The 12,361-nt window shown below is 42.3% G+C and overlaps 1 protein-coding gene across 3 annotated transcripts in view; it reads right to left on the bottom strand.

The window, feature by feature from the left end:
* LOC115149124 (seizure protein 6) overlaps positions 1 to 12,361 on the bottom strand; it is a 261,102-nt gene that overhangs the window by 30,557 nt on the left and 218,184 nt on the right. For all 3 annotated transcript variants that reach the window (XM_029691662.1, XM_029691661.1, XM_029691663.1), the window contains 3 exons: positions 11,120 to 11,286; positions 10,740 to 10,934; positions 9,726 to 9,864 (listed from right to left, as the gene is read on the bottom strand). In XM_029691662.1, the coding sequence (XP_029547522.1) occupies positions 9,726 to 9,864; positions 10,740 to 10,934; positions 11,120 to 11,286 (501 nt within the window). The remainder of the gene's footprint in view (positions 1 to 9,725; positions 9,865 to 10,739; positions 10,935 to 11,119; positions 11,287 to 12,361) is intronic.

Raw genomic sequence — 12,361 nt, 5'->3', positions numbered from 1 at the left:
ACTGCATTTGCTAGCTAAGTAAGTGAAATTGAAAGTGAAAAAAAAAAAAAATCACTCCATTTCTCTCTTGCTTCTCCTTCATTTTGGAAGAAATCAATTTGTTAAACTGTACAACTACTGCCTTTCCTTCTTTGAGTCAACTACTCACTACATTTTATGCACTGCTGTGCTAGCTAGCTGTAGCTTATGCTTTCAGTACTAGATACATTTTCTGATCCTTTGATTGGGTGGACAACGTCAGTTCATGCTGCAAGAGCTCTTATAGGTTGGAGGACGTCCTACAAAAGTTGTCATAATTACCGTGCAAGTCTATGGAACGGGGTGAGAACCATGAGTCTCCTAGGTTTTGTATTGAAGTCAATGTACGCAGAGGAGGACGGGAAGCTAGCTGTCCTCCGGCTACACCATGGTGCTACCCTACATTTACATTTTAGTCATTTAGCAGATGCTCTTATCCAGAGCGACTTACAGTAGTGAATGCATACATTTCATTTTTCCCGTACTGGTCCCCCGTGGGAATCGAACCCACAACCCTGGCGTTGCAAACACCATGCTCTACCAACTGAGCCACACGGGAGTGCTGTTAAGGTTACTGTAGACCTTCTGTAGATACTCGGCCTTGTCCCGGGATGGTATGTTGGTGGTTGGAGATATCCCTCTAGTGGTGTGGAGGCTGTGCTTTGGCAAAGTGGGTGGGGTTTTATCCTACCTGTTTGGCCCTGTCCGGGTGTTTCATCGGATGGGGCCACAGTGTCTCCTGACCCCTCCTGTTTCAGCCTCCGGTATTTATGCTGCAGTAGTTTATGTGTCGGGGGGCTAGGGTCAGTCTGTCACATCTGGAGTATGTCTCTTGTCTCTTCCGGTGTCCTGTGTGAATTTAAATATGCTCTCTCTAATTCTCTTTCTTCCTTTCTCTCTCTCGGAGGACCTGAGCCCTAGGACCATGCCTCAGGACTACCTGGCTTGATGACTCCTTGCTGTCCCCAGTTCACCTTGCCGTGCTGCTGCTCCAGTTCCAACTGTTCTGCCCGCAGCTATGTAACCCTGACCTGTTCATCGGACGTGCTACCTGTCCCAGACCTGCTGTCCCAGACCTGCTGGAACCCTGACCTACTCACCGGACGTGCTACTTGTCCCAGACCTGCTGTTTTCAACTCTCTAGAGACAGCAGGAGCGGTAGAGATACTCTCAAAGATCGGCTATGAAAAAGCCAACTGACACTTACTCTTGTGTTACTGGCTTGTTGCACCCTCGACAACTACTATGATTATTATTATTTGACCATGCTGGTCATTTATGAACATTTGAACATCTTGGCCATGTTCTGTTATAATCTCCACCCGGCACAGCCAGAAGAGGACTGGCCACCCCTCATAGCCTGGTTCCTCTCTAGGTTTCTTCCTAGGTTTTGGCCTTTCTAGGGAGTTTTTCCTAGCCACCGTGCTTCTACATCTGCATTGCTTGCTGTTGGGGTTTTAGGCTGGGTTTCTGTATAGCACTTTGAGATATCAGCTGATGTAAGAAGGGCTATATAAATAAATTTGATTTGATTTGATTCTTTGCAAAATAGTGTGTTACAATCAATTATTTGGTTACCTGATTATATTTAGTGTAGTTTTATCTAAATACTTTAAGTGTTTAAAAATATATATTTGTATGAAATTCACTGAGGAGGATGGTCCTCCCTTCCTCCTCTGAGGAGCCTCCACTGGTTTAAAGGTGAGACTCACAAACACGTACATGTCGGTTGTTTTGCTCTCGGATGCCCACAGGCCTCACGAGATTTGTCTGAAGGTCCCCAGGTACCAGTTTAAAAAATGAATGTCAGTGTAAGTCTATTGGGACCGTTTAGTGCAAAAAAATAAGGGGTTAAATTCATGTAAAAAAAAACCGATAATAATAATAATAATACATGTTTCCTGATTATTCTTATATCTCTCAGATATAGGACAGACACTTCGGAACAAACTTCCTTTCGATTTTTTGGGGGGACTGTCTGTTGTTCCCCCCAAAGTTCTGCCTGCTTGAACGACAATAGCTCAGATACACATGAAAACATGAAATGAACCTGGGAATCGATAGAACATCGCTCAGAGATGCACAAAAACAATATAACATTCAAAATGGGTGAATCTTTCCTTTAAGAGCGATAAAGGAGGGTGGCTCCGTTCTCCAGACAGCTATGGGTAAGAGCAATCTTCTTGTACCTTTCAATCACCTGTCTCCTGCATCCGCTACAATATCTGGATGCAGAATCAATTTCATTTACATGAGTGCACATTACTTTTTTGAGGATGGGCACCCGTAGGACGTACTCTCTCTACCTCTGCTCTCCTTCATAGCTCCTTGTAAGGTGAATACTAACACTTTACTGTGTGTGTGTGTGTGTGTGTGTGTGTGTGTGTGTGTGTGTGTGTGTGTGTGTGTGTGTACACGTACGTCTGTCTGTGAGTGTCTCTGTGTTGATGGATTGTCACAGACCATTTCAATACATTGCTTAAGCTCTTATTAAACGGGGCGATGCCCACAGGGCATCTTAGCAAGGAGGTAGGCCACCGTGTGCCTACCCAGTCTGCCTGCGGACAGATTTGGGCTTAACTAACTCGCCTTCAACTCCAGAATACAAATCAGGGATGGCAAAGAAGGAGATCCAAACAAGGTGAAGCCTGACAAAGTACTCCCTCTAGTCTGCAGGACAGGCACAAAATCAAATTAGATCTCCATTTTACCACTTAAACCCTGGGTCGAGGTACTCCAACAGCAAACGCCTGTAGGATGGATGGGAATGAGAGGTTATGGAATTGACTGGTTTGACATGGATCGGCTGCCTTATTAAGCCAGTGTTTAAGTCCACTGATCCAAATGATCATGGGCAAACAACCCCATGCACCAGCATGAAGACCAATAACGTTACACATGCACCTTGAAATAGTACTTTATGGTGTTATTTGCCTATGCCTATGTATGTAAAAGGCATTGGACCAGAAGCTGGCAGACCCTTTATTGCCCTGTCAGATACACAAGCAAAGGTAGATTCATGAGGACGGACAGCGACAGAGTGATGGGATGTGATGCTGTGTCAAAAACAACGAATGAGCCTCAGGCAAATGTGGAGTAAGCCTGTGGGAAGCTCTGTTGCCGCACCTCCCCAGAAATGTTGGAAATGCCCCCCCCCCCCCACACACACACACTTTTGTTGCTTTCACACAAGTGTACAGGTACTTGAGATTGAGATTGCTCTCAGGGATCCAGCTGCTGTAAAAGCAGTTTCTCTGCAGAAATAGAAGCATGCAAAACAGCTGGTCAGAATGAAGAGCATTGTGTAGTATCTTAATTTCCCTGTCTCCATGAGAGGAAAAAAGCTTGAGGCAGGCAGAAGCTGAGGAAGAAAGTAATTACTAACACCTCAATCTCAGAGGTGTTGGACAGCTCAAATTTAACTTGGATTGGAATACTAGCATGCTGCCATGAAACATCCAGTGAATGTAGGAATTCTCTAGAAGTATATCTGTGGACCCATGGAGCAGCTCTCTCAGTGGATGTGTCCAGTCATGAGAGACTGTGGAAGGCTGTGTGCTGCCCTGGTCCAGTGGCATGCTGGCTCTGGTGGGCTGGGCTGAGAGGGTGGGACACTTTCTAATCAGAGAACCACCACGCACCCGTTCCATTGTTTGAATTCCTCTCCTAGATTTAATGTAAAAACAGTCATGGCTGACAGAGCCTCCCTGGCTGTTCCAGACACAGGGAACACCTCTGAAATGGTAATTAAACACAGCTCTTCCCTCTCAACCTCGGCTTTATCTGGACTTCAGTTATTTTTAAACAATTAAATGGAATGAGGTTTTCCCGTTCGTTTAGCTTTCTCTTTTTAATTAGAAAGTGAAATATTGGTTTTTAAAGGCCAGGGCTTTAGTGCCTGGGCCAGGCAGCGTATGAAAAATGACTTATTAATGACAATCCTGCCAAATCCTTGTGCCCCCGGGGGCATCACTCACACCACGCTGCCCTGCGTACAGGCACCCTGGCAGCTGGAGAGGAAGAAGAGAGGGAAGAGCGGCGGGGAGGAGACATTCCAAAGTACAGAGGACCACCATCAGTCTAGATCCATCTCTTTATGATGACTATAACCTATAGCACTGACAGTTGCAAAACAGATGCATGAGCCAGTTATCATAGTCAGTAACTCACATGCAATTCCCGGAGCCTCCACTAGAGGGTTTATTTAGACAGTGACCAATACAGTGTCAAATATTTGGATGAGATTTTACATTTTTAATGACTCATTCTCAAAATAATTGTAAATAATTACAGTAATATGGAAATATTCTAAGATCCCTTTGTAGGTTTAAAATAATTGTAAATAATTACAGTACTATGGAAATATTCTAAGATCCCTTTGTAGGTTTAAAATTACTTATATGTTATTAAATATTCAATAAAATACCTTTTCCACAATGCATCAAACGCTATAGAATGGAAGGGATCAATCTAGTCTCTTGACAAAAAAATAAAAAAATAAATACTGTGTGACATGTTTGAGTTTTAATCTGGATATGTGGAATGGTATCGGTATTCTTTGCAGTAATATGTGGCAAATGCTTTAATTTTTCCTTTCCTTTAATTCAAATTCTGCTTTCCGTGGGGTGTTTCCAATTCCAATTCTGCTTTCCGTGGGGTGTTTCCAATTCAAATTCTGCTATCCATGGTGTGTATCCAATTCAAATTCTGCTTTCAATTCATGGTTGAATTGACTTATATTCTGAAATTCCCGAATTGACCCTGGTAGCTAGCTACAGTATGTATGGAGTTTGTTATTGGTGAAACGACACTTCCATCTTTACCTGGCCTCTACCGTAGACAGGCCCTCCTGTACCCGGCGGTGTGACTCACAGGCAGGTGTGCATGACTGCCACCTGTGCTGCTGCCCGCCTGTCCATGCCCCAAGTGTGCTGTTTTAATGAGCAGTGAGCCAGCCCTCCTAGTTTGGCCTAAATTAATTAATCAGTCCTCATTATGCACACTGTTCCTCAGTAATTGCAAGCACAGGCACAGTGATGAATGATAATAGAGGAGAGAAAGGATTCTCATTAACGGGGAAAAGTGTGTGCCCACCCTTTTAATGAACCCGCTCCCACCCATCAGAGGTCTTTCCCTTCCTGCCTCTCACACATACACAGGTACCCACACTCCTCTCTCTCTCTCGCTCTGGGACAGTGAGCACACTGGGGACTCCCCACCCGAGACAAGACCAGCGGACTCATTTCAGATAAATGGCCACCAGTGTGACGGTGGGGTGTTGCAGGGTCAGGAAAGAAGTGGGTTTCTGCCATGTATGCATGCCTGACCAGGCTGGAGCTTAGCTGGAGTTGGGTAGAGCAGGATCAATTTAATGGAAGCTTATGTGGCTAAGAATGATACCGAAATTCAAGGACCAGGGAACTTAGTAAACTCGAAAGATTTTCACAGCCTTATACAAATTAGTGAATTTTCTTAAAGCTAAAATAAGATATTGTATTGTCACATACACCAGATAGGTGCAGTGAAAAGGGTTGTTTTTACAGGGTCAGCCATAAACAGTATCTTAGCTATACTAATGTTTTCAGATGCATCAGTTGCTATTGTACTGATTGAGATGCTCTCGAGCAACATGACCCCTAACCAAAGTATCTGAAATGTTATTTAAACCCCAAGCCCATCAAATAAACCCCACTTGGCTTTATTTTCCCCCCTTACTAGCTCTGACTTTGCTGATATCTACTTTATTGAGGAACAATGTACTTAACTTACTATGACATGTGGTTGTCCCACTTATCTTAAGATGAATGCACTAACTAAGTCGCTCTGGATAAGAGCTCCTGCTAAATGACTAAAATGTAAAATGTGTATGATTAGGGATGTGTGTGTCACTGGCACACCTTGACGCTATCATTCCCTTCCATCTGTGGCTCTCATTTGATGGGCCTCACTTATAATGATCCATATGCCAGTGGACAAATCAGAGTTTGGGTCCTGTATGAGGGGTGGGGGTCGCCTCCATAGAATTAGGAATTCGAATACTAGAATGGCCATGAACCTTATGATGAGATAAAGGTCAGCCATTTTGGTCAGGGAGTTGGTCAACCATGGTTTGCCAGTGCTGTGATAAGATAGTGTAAAATAATTAATTTAATTAATGTATCTGCAGTGTATGTTTTTTAGGTAGCTAGCTAGACAGTTTTAGAGGAATGGTTCCATACATTTTCAAATATACTGCCAATATTCCAACATTCCATTCAAACGATGCAGTGAATCCACAGCCATACACTGGCTGAAATCAGTTGATGATAGGACTTAGACAACTTGTAAATGCAACAATACTAATATTGTATCATATAATAGCACTCAGCTTTTTTTTCTTTTTTTTTTACACTTACAATCTCTTTACATATATTTTAAATGCTATTTATACAGAAAATGTGTATAAAACCCATGTAAACTGTATTCATGATATGGCAATATTTTAGGTTGACAATCATTTTATTACACAATTTCTGATATATCACATGCCTTTGTTTTATTTTCCTGTGTAAGTAAAATCAGGATTATGCCTCTACTGCCATTTATTCCAATTAGATGGTTTGGATTTCTCCCTGACCAATATGGCTGCCATTTTTACCCCATTCTGGAACTTAGAGGGTTTATGGCATCTCCCCTCTAGTAATTTAATAGGATCTTTGCACATTTGTCTCTCTGCCACATGGCAATATGTATAGAAACACAAGAAAATTGCTTTAAAACAGCAAACTTTTCTCTAAGTCTCATGGCAAAATGTGTAGAATAGCATGAGATTAGCTATAAAACGGCACATTTTTCTCTTTGCCCCATGTGTAGAATTGTAGGAAGTTAGCGGTTTCGGGTTGGGGGGGGGACCTCTGCGGTGCACCACTGGGAAAGACTGACCATGCTGGGACCATGAGAGGAGGCGGCCAAGGTCCCTTCCATCTGTTTCTCCTCTCTATCAGTCTCTCTCTCGCTCTCCATCTCCTTGATGGCTGCTGAGCTGTGAGGAAACTTAAAGGACCAGTGCTCTTTTCACTAATTTTCTACAACTTTCAAGACAATTGTCACTCACTACATAAGAATATAAGCAATGTACATGCTGATGAAAAGTAGCAGATAATGATGGTATGTCTGCCAGCCTACATGTTGTAGCATCTCAGACGTTATTATGTCAACAGTTTAATCAGACAGCATTGGCAGTGACATCTATTACCCTAATGAAATAACATAATGATGGAACAATGGATTGGCAGAAGATAACAAATGAGCAGATATTAATCATGACAGCAAATGACTGTATGTCTGCATGACTAATGTACTGACAGCAGGCAAGCAGACACTGCAGCTGCCCCTCAATCAATGGTATTGAGAGGAAGTGTGAGAAGATAGATTCTGCAAATTTTCTCACTGTTGAAACATTTGATCTCAATACAGTTTTCTGTTTCCAAAAATAAAATATGTTATGGACAGAGTGGACTAAGTTTTGTTGACTTTACCCTTTGCCAAAGTTTTAAAAAAATGCGTTGTTTAGAAGGAGTGCAAAGGCGAATTGAGTAGGCGTTCCCTAATGGAAATATGCAGATGATACTAGAACGGGCCAATAGGATCTGGCTAGCTGGTGCTTTGCTCTGCCCACCTCCTTGCTTGTTCTGCCCACTATGACTAATTTAGTCCTATTGGAAACGACAGGCTCTGGTCTATCTTGGTTTAGTTATACAAATATTTGATTTAGTATTCCTGCATGCTTAATGTCCCCGCATGATAGTGTATACTATGGTAGGAGATTGAATACTATAGTATTCTCTGTAGTGTTTTTTTTTAGGACTTTTGAGGACTGAAGTCTACAAAAACACTAAAGTGAATACCGTATTATTTACTGTAGTATACTGTACAAATTACTGTTGTTTTTTGCAGACTAGAATATTTCAGTATTTAATATAGTGTTTTTGCGGAATGTAGTATAATGTAGCATTTACTGTAGAATTTTTGCAGACTGTAGTATACTGTCATATTTACTGTAGTGTTTTTAGGGACATTACTGTGGTATTTACTAAAGTGTTTTTGTTTAATATCTTTGGCATAGAAGTGAGGGGGATTCTCCTTGAGGCAACCTAATGGAGAAATGCTAAAAGTGCACATTCTCCATAACCAGGTCTGGAATAACTTCTACTCTCTTCAATAACCTGTAGGAAACACAGTTGATGATTTATACTTTGCATGTAGGTTTCTCACTTATGGGTGGCACAAATTGTGATATGGGGGAGGGGAATGGGCAGGATAAATGCAAATGTGATACTGGAGAATTTTTTTAATCTTGTTTTTGTGGACTGTAGTGTTTTTGCAGATATTTCTGTAGTATTTACTACAGTTTTTGTTGTTGATAATACTGTAGTATTTACTATAGTATTCTAGAGTATGCAAAATACACATGATCGAGGGATGCTATAGTGTGTAGTATAGTATTCTACAGTATACTACAGATTACTACAGAATTCTATAGTAAGTACTGTGGTATTCTAATATAAACTGTAGCTTTCTATAGTAAACTGTAGTATTTTTATTTAAACATTTTTATATTTAACCTTTATTTAACTAGGCAAGCCAGTTAAGAACAAATTCTTATTTACAATGACGGCCTACCCCGGCCAAACCCTAATGACGCTGGGCCAATTGTGCGCAGCCCAATGGGAGTCCCAGTCACGGTCGGTTGTGATAGAGCCTGGAATCGAACCAGGGTCTGTAGTGTCGTCTCTATCACTGAGATGCAGTGTCTTAGACCTTTCCTCAATGCTCCTGTGCTACTGCTTCAGGCAAAAACATGATTCACATATGATGAGAAGAAATATGTACCTTATACAATCTCATGGGAGTTAAGCTGCTATATTCTCTGTGGACAGCATGCAGCTAGCGTATGAAACCCATATGAACTTGTTTGACTGCCAAAGAGTAAACATTACATATGCATGTGCACACACGCACACAGTGTGAAACTTTGTGAAACTTTAAAGAGACTTCACTCAGGAAGATAAGGGAGGCAGGCAGGCTCTCTGATCATGTCCAACTAAACTGGTCCATTCTCTTGGCAGAGTGCTCTGAAGAGACAGCAGAGGATCAGCAGAGCACAAAAAAACTATTGGAGGGGCCGAGGCCTACTGAAAGTGCTGCAGGAGTGTTTGTGTGTGTTTAAGTGGTGAATTAACGTTGTTGAGAGAGCTGGATAAGTGGCTCGGAGTGGTCTCACTGCCAGAGCATATTTTGAAAGCCAACTCTGAGACACACACCAGGGAAAGGGAGAGCATGGAGGCTTACTGGCTAATCTGGTCAGAGTGTGCTGGAAGCTGTGCTGAATATTCAATGGACTGGATGAAAACATAGATTTAATTTCTGACTACAACATCAGTAGCAATGCTTTCCCTTTAGGATAGTTCTACATTCTGAGATTTTGCCTCCTGAACTTGCAGTATTATTTTGCCTATGTTTGAGAGTGTGTATGTGCAAGGGTATGTGAGTGTTTGTGTATGTAGTGAAAATGCCTCTTGCCCTATGCAGCATGACTTGAAATAGATCTATCTACTCTTTAAAATGTTAATGAAGAAGAAAAGCAGGCTATGACCTTAAATGATATGAGGTTGATTTGAACTTCAGTGTGACCTCTGCTGCTATTGAAGCGGAGAGCTGGCACTTACACTTGGATGTCTAGCATGATCCTCTTGTCCTCTTCCACGTGGATGCCCCAGATGCAGTCCTGGCCCTTGTCGTAGGCCTCTGGCCAGTTTGGAGAGAGAACCACCCCGGCTGAATCTGTGATCTCACCACTACACACAGCTGGGACACACACATAAGCACAGTCAAGTCCAAATACTGAGAAACACATTAATACATGGCCAACACTCCCAAAAAGTAAACAAAGACAAACACCTACATACAAACGGACACAGTGTACGCCCAGTACTCACAGTATAGCCATCTTCAAATAGGAAAAACAAGTGATCAGTGATTGAAAATCTTAACTGTCAGTGCCAGCTGAGCTGATGATATTTTAATAATCTCTGGTTTTGATGTTGGTCTGGGGACTGTGGAACATCTTTTAAAAGCCATGTGAATTCACAGGGGTAAAGAAAAGACGGTCGTGAAAGAGTATCACTGCTGAACAGTATACCATTCATAATGACTTTCCACGCTCCTCGAGGGAGCCTAAGAGTGTTGGGCTAGAACTGTTACAAACTGCTAACGCTGAAAAATACAGTTCTCTAGCCCTGAACAGCAGAAATGAAATCCTTTCACTTCTACCTTTGCCGAAGAGCTATAAAATCATGGGTAGTGTGGTGTGGGACAGCGCCGGGGAAAAGTGGATAAAACAAGGGGTTAGAGGTCAGTGTGTGTGTCTGTGGGGAAGAGAGAGGTATCCCTAGGTCTTTGTGGCTGGGGTTCCTAGATCGTACTCCAGTTGCTGATAAAGAGGGAGAGAGAGAGGGACAAGGATGGTGAAAGAGAGAGATAAGCAGGGAGAGAATGAATAAAACTGGGCTTTGGCTTCTAAAGCTGTGCACTGGCCCCTAACTCAGGTCTTGGGAGACTGGGGTAGCTGGGTTTATTGTGGCTGGGGTTCCTAGATTGTACTCAATTTGCTGATAGAGAATTAGCCAAACTTGAGCTGATGAAATCCTGTGGACTGGGTTTGTAATGGAATGAGGACTCACCCCTGCAGGCTGGCTCTGTCTCGTTCCACTGGGGGTTTTCTGCATCCACACACTCGATGATGACTGAGCCCTGCTCCAGAGTGTAGCCCGGGTCACAGGCAAACTCCACCACCGCACCCACACCGCAAGCCGTGTTACTGCTGGTGAAGTTGCCATATTTCACAAAGGGCCCATAGCATGTGCCCTTTGCAAAAGCTGCGGGATACAAATCCCACAGGTGGATTCTTTGTTATATTAAGTCAACATCAATTTGACCTTCCTTAGGAAAAGATAAAGACATATCAGTGTTGATTCTTTGAAGCATGTTTTCTAGTATAATTCTATTAAGTTAATGTAATCAACACACACATGAGACACACTCGCACGCATTGCATCAGTACCTTCATATCTGATGGCTGCTCCCGTGGAAGTGACAGTCCCGTCTGTGGTGAACTCTACAAAGAGGTGACGTCCTGTGCTCACCACGCCCTCATTGGGCAGGTACTCCACCTCATAGGAGTCATACACCAGAGGGGAGTCAATGTTGTTCCCATTCTTTATTAGGAGCCTAAAAAAACAGTCAAAAACATTGCATAATAAAAAGGGTGAAGGGAAAATGGGACACATTGACTTGTCATTGAGGACTAAGAGAAACATAAAAAGGGAGTGGTGAGTGGTTCTTAAGTGGCGCTCAGTGTTTCATCATTGGCTGTAATAAACCTGTGATAACATTCTCATCAACTCAGCAGCCAGCGGCTTCATTAAATGTCCATTTGTTACATAGCCTTGAGACAGTAGTTATGGTACAAAAATGTAATTAAATCTCGCCTGTGTTGTCCCTCAATTAATTTGCATGAGTGAAAACAGTCAATGATTTGAAATGACATAAAGCCGTATCAATTCCATCCAAGTCACTCACATATGGGATTTAGTCACCTAGGCTAAGCAAACATGTCCTTGAGCAATATATGGAGTAAAGTTAGGCGTTGTTACCCAGTGTTGCATCACGTTCTGGCAACTGGATGTAAAACCTGTCATACAGTGCCTTGCAAAAGTATTCACCCCCTTGGCGTTTTTCCTATTTTGTTGCATTACAACCTGTAATTTAAATGGATTTTATTTGGATTTCATGTAATGGACATACACAAAATAGTCCAAATTGGTGAAGTGAAACGGAAAAAAATAACTTGATTAAAAAAAGTATAAAAAAATACAAAATGGAAAAGTGGTGTGTGCATATGTATTCACCCCCTTTGCTATGAAGCCTCTAAATAAGATCTGGTGCAACCAATTACCTTCAGAAGTCACATAATTAGTTAAGTAAAGTCCACTTGTGTCACATGATCTTTCACATGATCTCAGTTTATATACACCTGTTCTGAAAGGCCCCAGAGTCTGCAACACCACTAAGCAAGGGGCACCACCAAGCAAGCGCCACCATGAAGACAAAGGAGCTCTCCAAACAGGTCAGGGACAAAGTTGTGGAGAAGTACAGATCAGGGTTGGGTTATAAAAAATATCAGAAACTTTGAACATCCCATTGACCACCATTAAATCCATTATTAAAAAATGGAAAGAATATGGCACCACAACAAACCTGCCAAGGGAGGGTCGCCTACCAAAACTCACGGACCAGGCAAGGA

Source organism: Salmo trutta, chromosome 15 (assembly GCF_901001165.1).
Source record: "Salmo trutta chromosome 15, fSalTru1.1, whole genome shotgun sequence".
NCBI classification, from domain to species: domain Eukaryota; kingdom Metazoa; phylum Chordata; class Actinopteri; order Salmoniformes; family Salmonidae; genus Salmo; species Salmo trutta.
The sequence above is the reverse complement of the archived record's forward strand: the minus strand, read 5'-3'. Positions and strand labels throughout refer to the sequence as shown.